At 42.7% G+C, this 23,240-nt stretch overlaps 1 protein-coding gene across 1 annotated transcript in view; it reads right to left on the minus strand.

The window, feature by feature from the left end:
• LOC311140040 (stabilin-2-like) overlaps nt 1-23,240 on the minus strand; it is a gene marked incomplete at both ends in the record, with an annotated part of 35,162 nt that overhangs the window by 6,373 nt on the left and 5,549 nt on the right. The window contains 41 exons of the mRNA XM_084175009.1: nt 311-431; nt 529-585; nt 700-846; nt 992-1,258; nt 1,371-1,430; nt 1,574-1,705; nt 1,934-2,089; nt 2,175-2,255; nt 2,406-2,450; nt 2,614-2,733; nt 6,718-6,792; nt 6,885-6,958; nt 7,129-7,254; nt 7,432-7,493; nt 7,653-7,704; nt 9,462-9,557; nt 10,086-10,281; nt 10,672-10,767; nt 10,869-10,931; nt 11,022-11,150; nt 11,470-11,601; nt 11,714-11,821; nt 12,023-12,190; nt 12,287-12,398; nt 12,586-12,725; nt 13,321-13,368; nt 13,485-13,577; nt 13,699-13,794; nt 13,954-14,112; nt 14,276-14,369; nt 14,542-14,722; nt 14,833-14,944; nt 15,092-15,178; nt 15,524-15,616; nt 21,375-21,434; nt 21,627-21,779; nt 21,891-21,971; nt 22,265-22,318; nt 22,484-22,600; nt 22,834-22,896; nt 23,122-23,233. Coding sequence (XP_084031135.1) covers nt 311-431; nt 529-585; nt 700-846; nt 992-1,258; nt 1,371-1,430; nt 1,574-1,705; nt 1,934-2,089; nt 2,175-2,255; nt 2,406-2,450; nt 2,614-2,733; nt 6,718-6,792; nt 6,885-6,958; nt 7,129-7,254; nt 7,432-7,493; nt 7,653-7,704; nt 9,462-9,557; nt 10,086-10,281; nt 10,672-10,767; nt 10,869-10,931; nt 11,022-11,150; nt 11,470-11,601; nt 11,714-11,821; nt 12,023-12,190; nt 12,287-12,398; nt 12,586-12,725; nt 13,321-13,368; nt 13,485-13,577; nt 13,699-13,794; nt 13,954-14,112; nt 14,276-14,369; nt 14,542-14,722; nt 14,833-14,944; nt 15,092-15,178; nt 15,524-15,616; nt 21,375-21,434; nt 21,627-21,779; nt 21,891-21,971; nt 22,265-22,318; nt 22,484-22,600; nt 22,834-22,896; nt 23,122-23,233 — 4,418 coding nt within the window. The remainder of the gene's footprint in view (nt 1-310; nt 432-528; nt 586-699; nt 847-991; nt 1,259-1,370; nt 1,431-1,573; nt 1,706-1,933; nt 2,090-2,174; nt 2,256-2,405; nt 2,451-2,613; nt 2,734-6,717; nt 6,793-6,884; nt 6,959-7,128; nt 7,255-7,431; nt 7,494-7,652; nt 7,705-9,461; nt 9,558-10,085; nt 10,282-10,671; nt 10,768-10,868; nt 10,932-11,021; nt 11,151-11,469; nt 11,602-11,713; nt 11,822-12,022; nt 12,191-12,286; nt 12,399-12,585; nt 12,726-13,320; nt 13,369-13,484; nt 13,578-13,698; nt 13,795-13,953; nt 14,113-14,275; nt 14,370-14,541; nt 14,723-14,832; nt 14,945-15,091; nt 15,179-15,523; nt 15,617-21,374; nt 21,435-21,626; nt 21,780-21,890; nt 21,972-22,264; nt 22,319-22,483; nt 22,601-22,833; nt 22,897-23,121; nt 23,234-23,240) is intronic.

Raw genomic sequence — 23,240 nt, forward strand, 5'->3', positions numbered from 1 at the left:
ACAGGAAGTCAAAGGCGTGATGGGAAACAACTCAGATCTGTAGTCTTTCACTTCAAACACCTTTAACAAATGCCAATCATATTTCTGAGACTACATGAGACTTTTGGAGCTAGTCTTTGAGAATTACATTCTTTATGGGATTTTCACCACCAACTGTCATTGTTGTCCTATGTATTAGGATGCATTCCAAATAGTACCCTATTCCCTAGTACGTTTGACAAGTAGTGCACTATAAAGGGAATAAGGTGCAATTTGGGATGCAGTATTGGTATGATCAGGGAGATCTGAGGCAATTTTGGGGAGTTCTTACCCAGACAGTCACGTCCATAGAATCCAGGACAGCACTTGGGTTGCCAGAGGACCAAAGTACATATGGCCTGGCAGCCTTTATTCATATTCAATATCATGGGCAGGTCACATTTCTTCACCTCCTGTAGAATACATATATAGGGGCAGTATTTAGTAGGGGACAGATGCAAGTGTTATATTCACATAACAGTTACGACGGATGGACGGATGAACAGATACCTTGACTTTGGACCCAGGGGGGCAGCGTGTTGATGATGTGCAGAATGCACAGGGTAGCTATCACACAGGAGAAACACAGAAAAAACATTAGAAGACAATAATAATTCTAATCAGCTTATTCCATGCTAGCAATAAAAAAGACTATCTACTGTATGATATGGTCACACTCACCGGGAAATCGACTGTTTCCAGTTTGTCACAGCGACCCCCGAGACTGGGTGGGTTCAGCAGACAGTCGATCCCATAGGCTATCCCACCATTGAAGGGGAGGTGCCTCTGGATGATTCGGCAGTTCCCGTCGTTGAGGAAGATTTCACCCTGTGGAGAAAAGTACATCTCTCAGAAAATGTTGGCTTTTGGGTCAATCCAAATACCACAAGATGGCCTTCCTTTCTTGCCTCAAAATTTATTTTATTCTGCATGTTAGTGTTGTACAAACACACCACTACTTTGTTTTACTCACTATCTTGTCCAGCCCTCCACAGTTGGCTTTGAGTTTGGATCCCTGGAGCGTCCGTATTGGATCCATGTGAACCAGCTCTGCTGCATACACCTTGGTGTCTCGGAGGATGTGGTATTTGAGGTACTCCAGCAGGTGTCCTCGGTTCTGTGTGTTGTAAAGGAAGTCTTTCTGCTCCTGGGGCAGTGCGGCCATGGCCTGGTCCGACGGCAGGAACAATGTCACGGGCTGGTGGAGGGGGTCGTTCACCATGGCCATCACATCTGTGTCCTGCAGGCGAAACAGAAGAACACCTTCTTTAACACTTTTTATGGGAGACGTTTTAGATTGTTATTCTCAGAATCCATAAAGGAAATAGGAACTTCACAGGGACAATACTAACCAACAGCAGTTTGTAGAAGGTCTTGTAACCATTACGATCAGCCACATCAGTGAGGTTCAACTGTGAAGGGAGAGATGGAGAGGGAAAGAGAGAAAGAGGGAAAATAGAGAGATGGAAGAGGGACAGGGAGATGGTGATGAGTTATCCCATGACAGATTTATACAGGTGTATTGATTACAAATAGTCTCTGTCTTTGTACATACTGGCCCCTCTATCACATCAGCCTTCTTCAGGCTCTCTGGTATCATGAAGGTGTCAATCTCATGGATGATCCCATTGATGCTCGGGTCATCACTGTGCACCACTTTCACCATGTTGTTGATGAGGATGGTACCCTGGAAACAAGGACAGAATACCTTAAATCTCTCACCACAACCATGGAATCTCTTCCTCAAATGTAGCAGAGGAACCAGATGCAACATCTATACTATACTTCTATACGTCTCAAGGTATATAAATAATGTCCAATCCGTTATGATAATAAATGGTATCTTGGATAATAATCCACAGACATTGAAGCAACCAATATAATCCACTGGGAGTGTGGTAATCTCATTGGTTACCTCAGAGTAGGTGATGGTCAAGACGTCTCCCATGAGAGTGGTCAGATTTCTGGGCGTGGTCAGGTCGCTGGCCAATAGGGTATGACATGACACGATATGGTAGCGAAGCATCTTGGCCATCTTCTCTCTCTTCGAGGAATGCCTAAACTCTTTTGCCTAAGAGCAAGTCACACACAGACATATAGAAACAGGTGCATGTACACACACACAGACACACACACACACACACACACTTTCCTACCATTTCCCCCTGGGCGAAGGCCTCAGCTGTTGGAGCAAAGACTGTGAATGGACCCCGGCCCTTCAGAGAGATATCTGCTATCTGAAAACAAACAACGTTCAACCAACAAGATCTTCAGTTCATTTGCTAATATTTTAGTAAACAGGGATTGTGTTGTGCCTTTCTCACTAGGATGTATAACTTAATCCAGAACATAAATAAAAGTGTTCTATTGGTCAGTGAGAGACTCACCATCAACCCAAGATAGAAATCCCTCAGTTTCCTGGTGAGAAGCTCCTGTGGATGAAAAAGATAAACACTAATCAAAGATCGAATGAAGAGTGAGTGAGTGAGAGAGCGAAAGGGAAAGAAAGTGGGAAAAGAGGTGTGTGTATGTGTACTTACAAATGCCAAACAAATTGAACTTTTACTGCTATTTGTAGTCTCCTGTCCTACTCACCTTGCCCACAGTGCCTTTACAGGTGATGCCGTCGCCCACGTATCCGTCCATACAGGTGCAGCTGCGTTCCCCTGGACCAGTCATATTACACCTGGCGTACCTGTGGCAGTCCCCGTGTTTCTGCCAAGAGGACCACCACACTGTTACACTGTTCACTACATTTACAATGTTCACCACACTGTTACACTGTTCCCACACTGTTACACTGTTCACCACACTGTTACACTGTTCACTACATTTACAATGTTCACCACACTGTTACACTGTTCACCACACTGTTACACTGTTCACTACATTTACACTGTTCACCACACTGTTACACTGTTCACTACATTTACACTGTTCACCACACTGTTACACTGTTCACCACACTGTTACACTGTTCACTACATTTACAATGTTCACCACACTGTTACACTGTTCACCACACTGTTACAATGTTCACCACACTGTTACACTGGTCACTACATTTACAATGTTCACCACACTGTTACACTGTTCACCACACTGTTACACTGTTCACTACATTTACAATGTTCACCACACTGTTACACTGTTCACCACACTGTTACACTGTTCACCACACTGTTACACTGTTCACTACATTTACAATGTTCACCACACTGTTACACTGTTCACCACACTGTCACACTGTTCACCACACTGTTACACTGTTCACCACACTGTTACACTGTTCACTACACTGTTACATGATTCATCACGCTGTTACACCGTTCACCACGCTATAACACTGTTCACCACACTGTTACACTGTTCACCACACTGTTACACTGTTCACTACATTTACAATGTTCACCACACTGTTACACTGTTCACCACACTGTTACACTGTTCACCACACTGTTACACTGTTCACCACACTGTTACACTGTTCACTACACTATTACACGATTCACCACACTGTTACACAATTCACCACACTGTTACACGATTCACCACACTGTTACACTGTTCACCACACTGTTACACTGTTCACTACATTTACACTTTTCACCAGACTGTTACACTGTTCACTACAATTACACTGTTCACCACACTGTTACACTGTTCACCACACTGTTACACTGTTCACTACATTTACACTGTTCACCACACTGTTACACTGTTCACCACACTGTTACACTGTTCACTACATTTACAATGTTCACCACACTGTTACACTGTTCACCACACTGTTACACTGTTCACCACACTGTTACACTGTTCACTACATTTACAATGTTCACCACACTGTTACACTGTTCACTACACTGTTACACTGTTCACTACACTGTTACATGATTCATCACGCTGTTACACCGTTCACCACGCTATAACACTGTTCACCACACTGTTACACTGTTCACCACACTGTTACACTGTTCACTACATTTACAATGTTCACCACAATGTTACACTGTTCACCACACTGTTACACTGTTCACCACACTGTTACACTGTTCACCACACTGTTACACTGTTCACCACACTGTTACACTGTTCACTACACTATTACACGATTCACCACACTGTTACACGATTCACCACACTGTTACACGATTCACCACACTGTTACACTGTTCACCACACTGTTACATTGTTCATTACATTTACACTTTTCACCAGACTGTTACTGTTCACTACAATTACACTGTTCACCACATTGTTACGCTGTTCACCACACTGTTACACTGTTCACTACACTGTTCACCACACTGTTACACTGTTCACCACACTGTTACACTGTTCACCACACTGTTACACTGCTCAACACACTGTTACACTGTTCACCACACTGTTACACTGTTCACCAGACCGTTACACTGCTCACTACATTGTTACACTGTTCACCACATGGTTACACTGTTCACCACACTGTTACACTGTTCACTACACTGTTACACTGTTCACTACACTGTTACACTGTTCACTACACTGTTACACTGTTCACCACACTGTTACACTGTTCACCACACTGTTCACCACACTGTTACACTGTTCACCACACTGTTCCATAATTATTCACGATGTTACATTGTTCACTACATTTACACTGTTTACCACATGTTTACACTGTTCACCAGACTGTTACACTGTTCACTACATTTACACTCTTCACCACACTATTACACTGCTCACTACATTTACACTGTTCACCACACTGTTACACTGTTTACTACATTGTTGCACTGTTCTCTACACTGTTACACTGTTCACCACACTGTTACACTGTTCACTACATTTACACTGTTCACCACATGTTTACACTGTTCACCAGACTGTTACACTGTTCACCAGACTGTTACACTGTTCACTACATTTACACTGTTCACCACACTGTTACACTGTTTACTACATTGTTACACTGTTCACCACACTTTTACACTGTTCACCACACTGTTACATAATTATTCACGCTGTTACACTGTTCACCACACTGTTACACTGTTCACTACACTGTTACACTGTTCACTACACTGGTACACTGTTCACCACACTGTTACACTGTTCACCACACTGTTACACTGTTCACCACACTGTTACACTGTTCACCACACTGTTACACTGTTCACCACACTGTTACACTGCTCTCTACACTGGTACACTGTTCACTACACTGGTACACTGTTCACCACACTGTTACACTGTTCACCACGCTGTTACATGATTCATCACGCTGTTACACTGTTCACCACGCTGTAACACTGTTCACCACGCTGTTACACTGTTCACCACACTGTTACACTGTTCACCACACTGTTACACTGTTCACTACACTGGTACACTGTTCACCACACTGTTACACTGTTCACCATGCTGTTACATGATTCATCACGCTGTTACATCGTTCACCACGATGTAACACTGTTCACCACACTGTTACACTGTTCACCACACTGTTACACTGTTCTCTACACTGGTACACTGTTCACTACACTGGTACACTGTTCACCACACTGTTACACTGTTGACCACGCTGTTACTTGATTCATCACGCTGTTACACCGTTCACCACGCTGTAACACTATTCACCACGCTGTTACATAATTATTCACGCTGTTACACTGTTCACCACACTGTTACACTGTTCACTACACTGTTACACTGTTCACTACACTGGTACACTGTTCACCACACTGTTACACTGTTCACCACACTGTTACACTGTTCACCACACTGTTACACTGTTCACCACACTGTTACACTGTTCACCACACTGTTACACTGCTCTCTACACTGTTACACTGTTCACTACACTGGTACACTGTTCACCACACTGTTACACTGTTCACCACGCTGTTACATGATTCATCACGCTGTTACACTGTTCACCACGCTGTAACACTGTTCACCACGCTGTTACACTGTTCACCACACTGTTACACTGTTCACCACACTGTTACACTGTTCACTACACTGGTACACTGTTCACCACACTGTTACACTGTTCACCATGCTGTTACATGATTCATCACGCTGTTACATCGTTCACCACGATGTAACACTGTTCACCACACTGTTACACTGTTCACCACACTGTTACACTGTTCTCTACACTGGTACACTGTTCACTACACTGGTACACTGTTCACCACACTGTTACACTGTTGACCACACTGTTACATGATTCATCACGCTGTTACACCGTTCACCACGCTGTAACACTATTCACCACGCTGTTACACTGTTCACCACACTGTTACACTGTTCACCACACTGTTACACTGTTCACTACACTGGTACACTGTTCACCACACTGTTACACTGTTCACCACGCTGTTACATGATTCATCACGCTGTTACATCGTTCACCACGATGTAACACTGTTCACCACACTGTTACACTGTTCACCACACTGTTACACTGTTCACCACACTGTTACACTGTTCCCCACACTGTTACTCTGTTCACCACACTGTTACACTGTTCACCACACTGTTACACTGTTCACCACACTGTTGCACTGTTCACCACACTGTTAACTACACTGTTACACTGTTCACCACACTGTTACACTGTTCACCACACTGTTACACTGCTCACTACACTGTTACACTGTTCACTACATTGACACTTTATTGAGGGAGAGATTAGAGATGTACCATTCGACAGAGGTTGACAACCGTACAAGACTCCTTCCCATCTCCTGTGTAGCCTTGGCTGCACACACATGACGTCTGGATAGAAAACATGAAATAAGTCAGTTCATTTTTTTTACAACAGATTGATGGACACCAAACACACACAACTGACCAACTGACTGACTTACTTTGTTAGGTCCAGTGTGAATACAGTCTGCATTCACATGGCAGCCTCCTCTACCATCCAGACAGGGGTTGATCTCTGAGGAAAAATAAAACAAAGTTTTATATTAACATTTCACAAATACTTTCTTACCATTTCTTTCAGTGGTAGCCCAACCCTAGATAACAAATTGAACAAACACAGCTGAAACTCAACATTATTTCAGCCCCTGACCCGTCAAAGTGTGTAGATTAAAAACCCATACTTACGTACACACACCACCCCATCGCCATGATATCCTGTGTTACACACACACTGCCTGCGTCCTGGGAGAGTCCTCTTACACACAGCGTGAGGACTGCAGGCTCCGTTATTGTCTTTGCAGGCATCTTTTGCTGCACACACACACACACACACACACACACACACACACACACACACACACACACACACACACACACACACACACACAGCTTTGTTACACCTAGTTTCCTGTGTAGTAGTCATGTATAGTTTATAGCAGTTAATGTACCAGCATAATAGTGCATGCTGGGAAGTGATGGGAAGGATACCTTTGCAGTCAGTGCCGTTACCCTGAAACCCTGCCAAACATTCACAGCGACCTACTACACACCTGTGAGATAGATGCAAAAGAGGAGAAGAGATGGAACCACAGTTTATAACTAAGAGATGTAAGAACCGTTTCACCGACTTGCTGTGCTGAAATGGTTTGATTTCAACATAATCACATCATAGAGTGGTGGGAAGCTGAAGTCAGAGTGAGTTCACTCACATTGCACTGGTGTGGCACTTCCTGTCCCCACAGTTCTCTTCTCTAGTGATCTCTGAAACACAGCAAACAGGGATTACATTTTTTACATTGTCATGTTACAGTATCATGAACACAATATGAGATGATCCTATAACATTGATATGATTCATGTGAGATCAAATGCCCATGTAACATGTACTTGTAATAAATGTGTGTTTTTTTTGTATGTCTGTTAGAGGTGGGACTAAAGTCCCTTGGTAGGATACGTCCTGTGCCGTGGCATTTGCGTCCCTCGCCTTTGCAACCATGAAAAACACTTTAAAATGACAAAAAGTTACACATCCTACATGTTTTTGTTGATATTGAACTGTTTATCAATAATAAACCAAAATGCAAGTCCTCTGTACTGCAAAACTGTATTTGTATGTATTCTTTAAAGTACTTAGGATATGCAAATTGTCTTGTCCCCGTAGTGATGAGTAGTTGTAGTGACATGTTTTGGGGATTTAGAGATATCTGTCTATTATTTGAATTCTAGAAAGTAAATAAAAAGTATTTCATATTTGTATAGATTAATAAAAACAAAGAATGCTATTAAATGCTTTTTATTTTTATATATAATACAGTGGGGTCAGAAATGATTAACAGGACATTTTAGCCACAAATCTGGTTGCCTCTGCCAGGAGGCTGAAACTTGGCCACAAGTGGATCTTCCAGCAACACAATAACCCCAAGCACACATCAAAATCCACAAAGAAATGGTTAGTTGGCCACAAAATCTGGACCATTGAAAACCTGTGGTTTGAATTGAAGAGGACAGTCCATAAGCACAGATGAAGGATATCAAGGATCTGGAAGGATTCTGTATGGAGGAATGGTCTAAGATACCTCCCAATGTGTTCTCCTACTCACAAAACATTTTAGAAAAAGGCTCAGTGCAGTTATCCTAGCAAGGTGAGGTATTGAAAGTTATTGAAAACAGGAGTGTCAATCATTTTTACCCCTACCTTTTTTTGAAAAAATGTTTTGATTACTTGTTAAACAAAATATTTTTCTCTGAGCAAATGTATTAGTATATAATAATAAAATTTCCCCATTTTTTTAAAGCATACACTATGAACTCTAAGTATTTGAATTATTTATTTATACAGTCATTTTTTATAAATCGTTATCAAGGGTGTCAATAACTTCGGACCCCACTGTATGTTTTATGTAATTTGTGTTACTGCCTTGAAAATCACTCTTTACAAATATATGCAAGGACCTTGAGCATGCCCTACAGTTGCAAACTGTTATTGGGGGAGGGGTCTATATTAAATAGAATTATTAATATAATAATAATATTTGCCTTTTAGCAGATGCTTTTATTCATGTGTGCATACATTTTACATATTAGGTAATCACACCCTTTTAGTATGTCATACATTTGAGGATTCCATTGATAATTTGGTGTGTCTAAATAAAAACTGTCATTGGTGTTACTCAATTTAAATAAAGGGAAATTACATTGTGAGCAAAAGTATTAATCATATCACTGTAGTTAAAGGGTTAATGACCTAGTTAAAGGGTTAATGGCCTGATCTCTCTCCTCTGTCAGTTGATTTAGAATGGGTAGATACTTTTTAAAACATATATACTGTATATGTATGCAATTTAATGTAATTTTCTCGAAATGCCACCACAACTCAAGAATGACCCTCCTGCTCTGTGGCCCACTTATCAGGCAATCACCCTGTCATACATACTTGAAAGAGTAAATGCAAGGAGCTAAAATTATACTAATAAAAAATAAGAACAACTCCAGCACATGTACTGTCATACAGTACATACTATCATCACAGGTGATCCCTCTCCAATACGCATCACACTCGCAAGTCCCATCTCCATGGATACCGTCATTGCACCGGCCGTTCTTACACCTACAGTCTGTAGAGCGAGAGAGGGGCGGAGACAGAAAGACAGAGAGAGAGAGAGTGAGAGAGAGATAGAGAGAGAGAGCGAGAGAGAGAGAGAGAGAGAGAGAGAGAGAGAGAAAACTATGCTGTTGATAGTAGTGTAGATGTTGATTGTGTTTCTGTAATGCAAAAGCATCCCAATGTTGAATTGTTGGATTCTATATTGTAGTGGCAAGTTTATAGTGGATATATCTTGCGACAGTACCTTGGTCACAGTGGACGCTATATTACTACACTCTTAGAAAAAATAGTTCCAAAATGGTTCTTCGGCTGTCCCCATAGAAGAACCCTTTTTGGTTCCAGGTAGAACCCTTTTGGGTTCCATGTAGAACCCTCTGTGGAAAGGGTTTTACATGAAACCCAAAAGGGTTCTACCTGGAACCAAAAAGGGTTATTCAAAGGGTTCTCCTATGGGGCCAAAGAACCCTTTTAGGTTCTATATAGCACCTTTTTTTCTAAGAGCGTACAGTACATTACTACAGTACCTTGGTCACAGTACCTTGGTCACAGTGGATGCCGTATTTGCCCTCCTGACACGTTTCACAAGCGGTCCCGTTGAAGCCCTTCTTACATTGGCACACCCCTGTACCGTTGGTCCCGTCCTGGCACACCCCGTTCCCATAGCAGGGCTGGCCTTTGGGCCCTGGACACGGCTCACAGTGCTCCCCGTAGAACCCGCCACAGCACCTCCGCACCTACAGGGGGAGCTAGAGTCACTCACAGGGACACACTTCTACTCTCACTTCCAATTGGCGTAAAGGTAGAGCATCACTGCCTGTCAATTCCCTCACTCAGGTAGAGCTTCTCTAGACCCTTGTTGATTCCTCTTCTTGGATTTAAACCATTGAATATGTGTAAGAAATATGCAAACACAATGCTAACAAATGATGTTAACAGTGCTTTTTGTTTCTACACCAGTGACACATTCTAGACTAGGGATGCATGCCAAATTACACCCTGTTCCCTATGGGCCCTGGTCAAAAATAGTGGACTATATAGGGAATAGGGTGGGATGCAGTCCGAGGTGTGGTAGTATTCCAGTGATTCCAACACAGTGCTAGTGGTGCTACTGGTGTCTCACGTACAATGGTAGTGTTCTTGCAGATGGTCTTGCAGCCGAGGCTGAGCAGCTGTTCCCCCTCGTAGACCCGACGGAACATACACTTTTTCCTGACCAATGTCTGTAGGGAAAACAGCCATAACACAGAGAGTAATTCATGAAACATGACAGCCATTTTGGATCCACTATACAGTAGCTGGATATACTTGAAAGGTATCATACCATTGGGGTAGATCCGGCTGGACAGGTGTTGTATTGTGGGTAGAAGCAGTCTTGACAGGATCCCTTCAGACAAAAGATGAATGAAGAATTATCTGAGAAAATTCATGTCAAATGTTTAGAAAAAGGAAGAAAGGGGTATTGATTAAGCTGTACCGGAAATGTCTTGAATTGCTGGATGTCGCAGCGATTTTTGGTGATATCTAGGACTGCAGATAGGCCGTGGATCACCCCTTTACCACCCTGGATGTCTGACACATTTACCTGGGCCTCATTCACAAACAACTACAGAGGAGAGAGAAAAGAAGAGAAGAGAAGAGAAGAGAAGAGAAGAGAAGAGAAGAGAAGAGAAGAGAAGAGAAGAGAAGAGAAGAGAAGAGAAGAGAAGAGAAGAGAAGAGAAGAGAAGAGAAGAGAAGAGAAGAGAAGAGAAGAGAAGAGAAGAGAAGAGAAGAGAAGAGAAGAGAAGAGAAGAGAAGAGAAGAAAAAAGAAGCACCACATTTTGAGAGGACTCAAACAGCAGTAGACTACATCCAATATGGCTGATACAACACTAGCAGAAGAACACAAACAGAATTCCCAGAGCATCCCATAATAAAAATACCTTGTCATCCCTGGGTAAGATGCCTAGCTGGTAGGAGAACCCCAGCATGGTCTCCTTGTAGGCTCCACCCAGCAGGTCTATCCTCATCAACCTATCAGACAGCACTATGTGGTACCGCGTCGTATTCAGGTCCTGACAACAACCAAAGCACACACAGTACTATACAGTTCATACATTATATAAGCACGCACACTCGCATCCACAAACACAATGTGTAACAAGATCACAAAATAATTTGAGGTACCATGGTGTCCGAAGCGGTATTCTTGAGGTACTCGAGGACAGCACTGTCTGTTGGAGCAAACACTGTGTACGCCGAGGCCTGCTCTATCTCCTCTGTCAGGTTATGATGCTGAGAGGGAGCAGACAGAGACAGACATTGTCCTCAGATATGGCTGCTTATGGAATCACAAGTATTTTAATGGAGAACATTAATAAGACATTGATAAGGCTGGGGTTGTTCATCAGAGTGCTCTCTTCAAAAAAGAGAGTTTGGGTGCTGTATGAGCGTGTGGCTTGGATGAAAAGAATAGAAGCCTTATAATGTACGTACAACAAGGTAACTCCTGAACAGGGAGAACTCTGGCCTCTGTGCAAGCAGCTCCAGCAGCCCCTCACTTAGACTCCTCTCTGGAACCAACACTGTGTCAATAATGTGGATCAGTCCATTGGTTGAAGCCACATTTGCGGTTGTTATGGTGGCTCCTCCAATCCCTGTGGACTGACAGACAATACAGGGTTAACTTCAGGTCATGTGTTACAGTATCACAGTTCCTGTTCACTTCAAGCTTAGGATAAAACCTGCCTCTAAACTCACCTCATTGGTAATAGTAACAGGAAGAGCCTTCTTCAGAAAGGAAGTGAGCTGCAAGGTGGAGGATGCGTTCCGTAGGTCAGCTAACGAGTAGACACCTTGGATCATGTGATTTCTATCAGGGTATAATCAGAAATAAGGATTATCACAATGGAAGAATCTCAATGCCTATACCAAAATGTTTTAGAAAGTTGTCCAATGGAAAATAAAAAAGGTTCTTATTGGACAAGTCCAGGTAATCTCTTCCTGTTTCAGGCCATATTCTTTCATTTGGTGCCTAATGAATATGACCCAGGTCTTACTTGATGATACTGGGTAAGTTCCCCTGGGTTGTCCAGAAGTCCTTGTCCTCTTTGGTCATCTTGTCTGTGGCTGCTGTGGACGGCACCAGCAGAGTTATGTTCTGACTGTTCATGAGTGGCAGTTGGGAAATGCCTGTGTCCTGGGAGAGGGGAGGAGACAAAATAAAATACTAAATGCCATGATGACCTAAAACCATCCGACCAGCATCTTACAGGCATACTAGCAGGCTAACAGAAGGTAATGGTGAGTTGTGAATATGACCTTGTGCAGATTGTAGCAGTATGCACTACAGTACCCATAATGCTCTATAACCATATCCGGTTGTATCTTACTAAACGTTCCTGAAGCTTACACTATGCACTCTTAGAAAAAAGGGTTCCAAAAGTGTTTTTCGGCTGTCCCCATAGGATAACCCTTTTTGGTTCCAGGTAGAACCCTCTGTAGAAAAGGTTCTATATGGAACCCAAAAGAGTTCTACCTGGAACCAAAAAGGGTTCTTCAAAGGGTTCTCCTATGGGGACACCCGAATAACTATTTTAGGTTCTAGATAGCACCTTTTTTTCTAAGAGTGTGGTGTGATGTCTCCTTATTGATACAGGATGTCAGAAGTGAAAATAAGTTGTTTCTTATTCAGACAATGAAGAATCTGAACAACAGCATTAACAACACAGGGAAAACTCAAAACCCCCCTCCTGTAAAACGATGAGAAATGACAATGGTTAAGTCAAACTCACAGTCACCCATTTGGCGAATTCAGTGACATCAGGAAGGGCCATCAACTCCTACAGAGACACAGTGGAGGTTAGGTTTGTTATTCAGATCAGAGTAGGTATGTCAGTCCCCCAATCCTAAGCCATATGTGGCTACCTGTCTTGGCAATAACGTAGGAAGTGCTCACCTGTCCCACATTGCCGTAGCACACCTCTCCGTCACCTGTGTATCCATCCTCACACACACACTTCCATGCACCGGACACGTAGAGACAGCTTGCCTGTAGGAGAGAAAGTAGATCAAAGTTCATGAGGTCAAAGGCTATCATCTCAGTCATTCAGTATTATGGTCTGTGATTCTATTGGTCAATACTTAGCCAATGAGAAGTAGTGGGCACCCACCAGATAATGACAGCCGCCATTTTGTGCCACGCACGGATTGTTCGCCTCGCACTCCCTCCCATTTCCACGGAAACCACTCTTGCACGCACAGCCGCTCTGCATTTGGAAATAGGAACATGCATAGGATCAACTGGAGTCTTTGGGCTTTTCTGAATGGATGGGATAAGATAGATGGTAGGGGAGAAAAGATACGAACAACATAGCATTGTCAGTCAGACTGTTTTGGGAGTTTGATGCCCTACCTCCCTCTCTCACCTGTCCAGGGCCCACGTAAATACAGGTGGCATTGGGATGGCAGCCCCCTCTATCAGCGCCCAGGCAGTCATTGATAGGCTGGCACTCATCCTCGTCCGCCCTCCACCCTGCCAAACAATGGCATGTGTGTGAGCCTGGCCCTGTCTTTATACACTTGGCCTGTAGGGGGTAGTGGAGAACACAGTCAGAACAGCTCAGTACAGCAAGCAGGCTACCATGCTAAGGTGAAAAACAGATCTAAAATGTTACATTGGAAAAGGTACTGAAATACGTTGATGGTGAGATGTATGGTTTTCGTACATTGTGTGTTTTCTGTGCTTACATTCACATCGCATCCTCCACGGTTCGGCTGGGCACAGGGGTCCGTATCCACGCACGTGATCCCATCACCTTGGAATCCAGGCTTACACACACACCTTCACACACATAAAAAACACGCCTTTTACTTAAAACAAACTTTTGCAGGAGGGAAATCTTGGATACAAAACACTGTGTTGTCTTGAGAATTTAGAACATTGAGTGAGAGAAAGGGATTCTATTGTTATACCATCATCCCCAACAAGGCCGCAGTGAAGCCTGCACACTCACTTGACTGCCCCTCCGTTGAAGTCACACTTTGCGTAGGCATGACAGAAGGTCACCTGGGGGCCACAGGCCTGGGTGTGGCGTTCACAGTACTGGCCAGTGTAGCCCGGCTGGCAGGAGTCCACCTTACAACGCCCGTCTGCCTCGGGACGGTTATCACACACACCATGGATACAGTCACAAGCTAGGGACAGAAGGGGAGAGACACATCATCAACATGAGACAGACGTGTCATCATCTGGGGACACTGATATGTCCCTGTGTCAATATAGAATGTCTAAGACGGGGGTGTACTTTTGTCGCAGGCCGGTCCGTATTTGTTGGGGTTGGAGCAGTAGTGGCACCGGGAGCCTTTGAAGTTGGTCTCACAGACACATGTCCCGTTTCCCTCGATCCCCTCAGAACACTAAGACACATGGTAGAAAATCAGTATGAATACCTACATACTGTACATAAACACAAAGATGAGGATTATGCCAATCACTGCATAGATTATCCTCAGTCAGATTGGTTAAGTGGTTAAGGGATAAATTGGTTAAGTGGTGTGTCTCACCTGTCCGCGACGGGAGCAGGGGGTGTTGAACCCTCCAGGACAGGGGGTGCAGTCTGGCCCATAGAAGCCCTTACAGCACAGTGGTGTCTGGGGAGAGGATGATGTAGAGGTGGGGTTAGGGAGGAGGACAGGCTCAGGAGGGTGAAAAACACAAATCAGACCAGGCCTACAGAGTGTGTGAGGGGTGTTTGAGGTGTGCGAGGTGCGAGGGAGGTTGTGTGTGGTGTGTGTGTGTGTATATGTTTTCCTACATTATCAGGACCAGAATGTCCTGACAAGTCACCAGAATGTCCTGACAAGGTAGGAAAACAAGAAACGTGAATTTGTTAAATTTATATTTTAGGCTTAAAGGTTTAGGGTTTGGGGTTAAGGTTAGGTTCAGGGTTAGGAGTTAGGGTTAGGGGTTTTATGTGTGTCTGTGTGTGTCTGTACCGTGAGGGTCCTGTTGCATATGAGGGCGCAGCCAAACGTAGGGATGTTGAAACCCAGTATATTCCGGAACACACAGCCGTGAGTGAAGGTGTTCTACACAAAGGGGGCAACGTCAGCAAAATAAACACAGAGCTGTATTGAGTACATGGATGGTTACATCCCAAATGGCACCCTACTACCTTTAAAGTCTACTACTTTTGTCCAGTGCTCATAGGGCTCTGGTCAAAAGTAGTGCACTATATAGGGAATAGGATGCCATTTGCAAACAGTAAACACATACAGTGCCTTCAGAAAGTATTCACACCCCTTGACTTTTTCCACATTTTGTTGTGTTACAGCCGGAATTTAAAATGGATTAAATTTAGATTTTGTGTCACTGGCCTACACAGTGGTGTAAAGTACTACTTAATTCATTTTTGCGGGTATCTGTACTATCTGTACAACTTTTACTTCTACTTCACTATAATGTAGTTTTTACTCCATACATTTTCCCTGACACCCAAAAGTACTCGTTACATTTTGAATGCTTAGCAGGACAGGAAAATTGTCCAATTCACGCACTTATCAAGAGAACATCCCTGGTCATTCCTACTGCCTCTGATCTGGCGGACTCACTAAACACACATGCTTCATTTGTAAATTATGTCTGAATGTTGGAGTGTGCCCCTGGCTATCTGTAAAATAAAATCAACTGTCTGGTTTGCTTAATATAAGGAATTTAAAATGATTTATATTTTTACTTTTACTTTTGATATTTAAGTATATTTTAGCAATTACATTTACTTTTGATACTTAAATATCTTTAAAACCAAATACTTTTATTCAAAAAGTATTTTACTGGGTGACTTTCACTTTTACTTGAGTCACTTTCTATTATGTATCTTTACTTCTACTCAAGTATGACAATTGGGTACTTTTTACACCACTGAGCCTACACACAATACCCCATAACGATATTATAACCGCGATCGATAATAGACAGTACTATGCAGCCGTCTTCATCGACCAAGGCTTTCGACTCTGTCAACCACCGCATTCTTATTGGCAGACTAAATAGCCTTGGTTTCTCAAATGACTGCCTCGCCTGGTTCACCAACTACTTCTCAGATAGAGTTCAATGTGTCAAATCGGAGGGCCTGTTGTCTGGACCTATGGCAGTCTCTATGGGGGTGCCACAGGGTTCAATTCTTGGGCCGACTCTTTTCTCTGTGTATATCAATGATGTCGCTCTTGCTGCCGGTGATTCTCAGATCCACCTCTATGCAGACGACACCATTTTGTATACATCTGGCCCTTCATTGGACACTGTGTTAACAAATCTCCAAACGAGCTTCAATGCCATACAACACTCCTTCCATAGCCTCCAACTGCTCTTAAACACAAGTAAATCTAAATGCATGCTCTTCAATCGAACGCTGCTGGCACCCGCCCACCCGACTAGAATCACTACTCTCAACGGGTCTGACCTAGAGTATGTGGACAACTACAAATACCTAGGTGTCTGGTTAGACTGTAAACTCTCCTTCCAGACTCACATTAAGCATCTCCAATCCAAAGTTAAATCTAGAATTGGCTTCCTATTTCGCAACAAAGCCTCCTTCACTCATGCTGCCAAACATGCCCTTGTAAAACTGACTATCCTACCGATCCTTGACTTCGGCGATGTCATTTACAAAATAGCCTCCAACACTCTACTCAGCAAATTGGATGTAGTCTATCACAGTGCCATCCGTTTTGTCACCAAAGCCCCATATACTACCCACCACTGTGACCTGTACGCTCTTGTTGGCTGGTCCTCACTACATATTCGTCGCCAAACCCACTGGCTCCAGGCCATCTATAAATCACTGCTAGGCAAATCCCCTCCTTATCTTAGCTCATTGGTCACCATAGCAACACCCACCCGTAGTATGCGCTCCAGCAGGTACAGTGGGGAAAAAAAGTATTTAGTCAGCCACCAATTGTGCAAGTTCTCCCACTTAAAAAGATGAGAGAGGCCTGTAATTTTCATCATAGGTACGTGTCAACTATGACAGACAAATTGAGATTTTTTTTCTCCAGAAAATCACATTGTAGGATTTTTAATGAATTTATTTGCAAATTATGGTGGAAAATAAGTATTTGGTCACCTACAAACAAGCAAGATTTCTGGCTCTCACAGACCTGTAACTTCTTCTTTAAGAGGCTCCTCTGTCCTCCACTCGTTACCTGTATTAATGGCACCTGTTTGAACTTGTTATCAGTATCAAAGACACCTGTCCACAACCTCAAACAGTCACACTCCAAACTCCACTATGGCCAAGACCAAAGAGCTGTCAAAGGACACCAGAAACAAAATTGTAGACCTGCACCAGGCTGGGAAGACTAAATCTGCAATAGGTAAGCAGCTTGGTTTGAAGAAATCAACTGTGGGAGCAATTATTAGGAAATGGAAGACATACAAGACCACTGATAATCTCCCTCGATCTGAGGCTCCACGCAAGATCTCACCCCGTGGGGTCAAAATGATCACAAGAACGGTGAGCAAAAATCCCAGAACCACACGGGGGGACCTAGTGAATGACCTGCAGAGAGCTGGGACCAAAGTAACAAAGCCTACCATCAATAACACACTACGCCGCCAGGGACTCAAATCCTGCAGTGCAAGATGTGTCCCCCTGCTTAAGCCAGTACATGTCCAGGCCCGTCTGAAGTTTGCTAGAGTGCGTTTGGATGATCCAGAAGAGGATTGGGAGAATGTCATATGGTCAGATGAAACCAAAATAGAACTTTTTGGTAAAAACTCAACTCGTCGTGTTTGGAGGACAAAGAATGCTGAGTTGCATCCAAAGAACACCATACCTACTGTGAAGCATGGGGGTGGAAACATCATGCTTTGGGGCTGTTTTTCTGCAAAGGGACCAGGACGACTGATCCGTGTAAAGGAAAGAATGAATGGGGCCATGTATTGTGAGATTTTGAGTGAAAACCTCCTTCCATCAGCAAGGGCATTGAAGATTAAACGTGGCTGGTTCTTTCAGCATGACAATGATCCCAAACACACCGCCCGGGCAACGAAGGAGTGGCTTCGTAAGAAGCATTTCAAGGTCCTGGAGTGGCCTAGCCAGTCTCCAGATCTCAACCCCATAGAAAATCTTTGGAGGGAGTTGAAAGTCCGTGTTGCCCAGCGACAGCCCCAAAACATCACTGCTCTAGAGGAGATCTGCATGGAGGAATGGGCCAAAATACCAGCAACAGTGTTTGAAAACCTTGTGAAGACTTACAGAAAATGTTTGACCTGTGTCATTGCCAACAAAGGGTATATAACAAAGTATTGAGAAACTTTTGTTATTGACCAAATACTTATTTTCCACCATAATTTGCAAATAAATTCATTAAAAATCCTACAATGTGATTTTCTGGATTTCTTTTCCTCATTTTGTCTGTCATAGTTGACGTGTACCTATGATGAAAATTACAGGCCTCGCTCATCGTTTTAAGTGGGAGAACTTGCACAATTGGTGGCTGACTAAATACTTTTTTTCCCCACTGTATATCTCACTGGTCATCCCCAAAGCCAACACCTCCTTTGGCCGCCATTCCTTCCAGTTCTCTGCTGCCAATGACTGGAACGAACTGCAAAAATCTCTGAAGCTGGAGACTCTTATCTCCCTCACTAACTTTAAGCATCAGTTGTCAGATCACCTAACCGATCACTGCACCTGTACACAGCCCATCTGAAATTAGCCCACCCAACTACCTCATCCCCATATTGTCACGCCCTGACTCAGGGGACGGTTATTTGTTGAGTCAGGGTGTGTATATTTCGTGTTGTGTTTGTTTCTATGTTTAGTTTCTAGATCGTTTAGATCTATGTTGGCCAGGGTGGTTCCCAATCAGAGATAGCTGTAGCTCGTTGTCTCTGATTGGGGACCATACTTAGGCAGCCTGTTGGCACCAGTTAGTTTGTGGGATCTTGTTCCGTATAGGTATGTTATTAGTCTACCTTGGACTTCACGTATCGTTTGTTTGTTGTTTTGTTCGTGTGTTCAGTACTAAATAAATATGTACGCTTATCACGCTGCGCCTTGGTCCGTCTCATCCGTAAACGATCGTGACACATATTGTTATTTATTTTGCTCATTTGCACCCCAGTATCTCTATTTGCACATAATCTCTTGCACATCTATCATTCCAGTGTTAATACTAATTAATACTATTTATTGCCTTACCTCCATAACTTGCTACATTTGCACACACTGTATATATATTTTCTGTTGTATTTTTGACTTTATGTTTTGTTTTACCCCATATGCATCTCTGTGTTTTTATCGCACTGCTTTGCTTTATCTTGGCCAGGTCGCAGTTGTAAATGAGAACTTGTTCTCAACTGGCTTACCTGGTTAAATAAAGGTGAAATAAATAAATAAATAAAAAATACGTGGAATTATGTTTTTAGACATTTTTACAAATTAATTAATAATGAAAAGCTGACATTTCTTGAGTCAGTAAGTTTTCAACCCCTTTGTTAAAGCAAGTCTAATTAAGCTCAGGAGTAAATGTGCTTAACAAGTCACATAAGTTGCAAGGACTCACTCTGTGTGCAATAATAGTGTTTAACATGATTTTTGAATGACTACCTCATAAAATGATCTGTAAGGTCCCAGTCAAGCATTGAATTTCAAACAAAGATTCAACCACAAAGACCAGGGAGGTTTTCTAACGCCTCGCAAAGAAGGGCACCTATTGGTAGATGGGTAAAAATAAAAAAGCAGATATTGAATATCCCTTTGAGCATGGTGAAGATATTAATTACACTTTGGATGGTGTATCAATACACCCAGTCACTACAAAGATGCAGGTATCCTTCATAACTCAGTTGCCAGAGAGGAAGGAAACCACTCAGGGATTTCACCATGAGGCCAATGGTGACTTTAAAATAGTTACAGAGTTTAATGGATGTGAGAAGAGGAAACTGAGTTACTCCACATTGTAGTTACTCCACAATACTTACCTAAATGACAGAGTGAAAAGAAGGAAGCCTGTACAGAATAAAAATATTCCAAAACATGCATCCTGTTTGCAATAAGGCACTAAAGTAAAACTGCAATGAACTTTATGTACTGAATTCAAAGCGTTATGATTGGGGCAAATCCAACACAACACATCACTGAGTACCACTCTTCATATTGTCAAGGATGGTGGTAGCTGCATCATGTTGTGGGTATGCTTGTCATCAGCAAAGACTAGGGACGTTTTTTTTAGGATAAAAAGAAACGGAATAGAGCTAAGCACAGGCAAAATCCTAGAGGAAAATCTAGTTCCGTCTGCTTTCCAACATACACTGGGAGACAAATTCAGCAGGACAATAACCTAAAACACAAGGCCAATATACACTGGAGTTGCTTACCAAGACGACATTGAATGTTCCTCAGTGGCCTAGTTACAGTTTTGACAGAGTTTGACTAATTAAAAAAATAATAATGTTAAAATATTGTACAATCCAGGTGTGCAAAACGCTTGGAGACTTATTCACAACCAATTACAGCTGTAATCACTGCCAAAGGTGATCCTTACATGTATTGACTTAGGGGTGTGAATACATATGTAAATTAGATATTTCTGTATTTCATTTTCAATACATTTGCAAACATGTTTTCACTTTGTCATAATTAGGTATTTTGTGTAGAGATACATTTTGAATTCAGGATGTAACACAACAAAATGTGAAATAAGTCAAGGGGTATGAATACTTTTTGAAGGCACTGTACAAGGTTAATGAAAGAGCCATGTGAAGGCAACTGAAAGGGATGCTTAGGTCTCTATACAACATTTGCAAACTCTTTGGGATTCAGTGTGTGTGGGTTCTTACTGTGGACACTCCGGATGGGCAGCTGGACTTGGTCACCTTTGAGCAGCTGACACAGTCACCCTGGGTAGTAGCATGTCAATGAAGAGAGACACTCAAATGAGGACAAGCAACCAGAATCAACTACCTCACTAAATCGAAATAAAGGATGACTCTAATAATAAGTTATGAAGTTAATAATGAATAAAACCTCTAAAACTAAAACACTAAATGTGAATGCAGGGGACGATCACAGAACCTGTCACTCAAACTCACCTTCAAAAATGTGTTCTCTGTGATGTCACACCTGTGAGGCAGTACCGGCTCGATGGAGGGCGGGATCAGAACTCCGTCCAGCGAATAGAGGCGTCCGTTCTTGGCCTCCACATCTGCCTCCAGTACAGCCATGCCGTTAACCAGGATTTGACCCTGTGGGGTTTCGTCAGAGTCAGACACACACACCTACACACACATACACACACACACACACACACACTATACATACCTCATCTCTTTTGTTGATGTGTCACATGAACTTACGTTTTCAGTCACGTTGAACGAGAGGATCTGATTGGCCATGGTCCTAATCCGGGGGCTGGACACAGCGTTATAGACCTCCAACTTCAAACCAATGGAAAACAACAACCGTATGCAAACACATTGACAGAATACAGTCAGGGGTTCAGGGTTCGTATTCATAAAGCGTCTCAGAGTAAGAGTGCTGATCTAGGATCAGGTCTCCCCTATCCATGTAATCTAATTAATTATAATATAGACGTAACATAACTGGACATAACAGATCCTAGATCAGCACTCATACTCTGAGAAAATTTATGAATACGGGCCCTGAAGTCTAAGGGACTCGACATTATCTGGTTTGGTGATTGACATGTGGGCCTAGCACACACACTCACCTTAGTTGAGGGGACCACATGATTTCTTAGTAGCTCCAGTAGTTTAGTGCTTCCCTGAAATCAGACAAAAATAAGCCAAACACACACACATCACAGTCACGGTCTGGGACGTCACATGCTTTGCAAAACGATGTGTGTGTGTGTCATCAGAGCCATAAGAGTTTGCAATTGTGCATGCGTGTGCATGTGTATGTGCACATGCAGTCACCCATTCCCTACCTCACTAGAGGTAAGATAGTCCAGCTGTCCCTCCTTCATGGCATCGAAGGCTGTGTTGGTGGGGGCAAAGATGGTGGAGGGCCCAGCCTCCTCCAATACAGAGTCAACATTGGCTTTCTGTACAGATGAATCAAACCAAATCAAACTTTATTTATATAGCATTTTTCTTACCAATTTTTTATTTTTTTAAAGTGCCTTACATACATACAAATGAATAAAAACAATACAGTAATAAGATATCAAAACAACAGGTTGATGTTACTTCATATCTGATATAATATATTCTGAATAATACCTAGAATATGTTAAATAAAATTTAAATAACATGAAATGAATACAGAATACAGTACCATCAACAAATCCTTGAACTTGGAAAACTTCCCGTAGTCTGATAGAATCTTCATCAGATTCTCCTGGAAAGGATAACATGACAAGTCATGTCAAAATGGAACTCAGGCTAACTTAACAACCAGGCTTGTTGCAATGAGATAACCATGTGTAGTGTCAACACAAATGGAGGCCCTATAAATGCTATTCTAAGTATTGTAAACAATGTGTCTGGTTGCGTCCCAAATGGCACCCTATTCCCTAATATGGTGCCGTTTGGGATGCAACCTTTGTGTCTGGTATCTGTGCACCTCTCTCTCACTCTCCACCGTGGGTGAGACACTGTCCATCAGCTTGTTGAGAATATGGATGATCCCATTGGAAGCGATGACATCAGACTGCAGGAACCCGCCTTTCTTCCTGCTGCCAT

This window comes from Coregonus lavaretus, assembly GCF_964263955.1.
Source record: "Coregonus lavaretus genome assembly, chromosome: 13".
NCBI lineage: Eukaryota > Metazoa > Chordata > Actinopteri > Salmoniformes > Salmonidae > Coregonus > Coregonus lavaretus.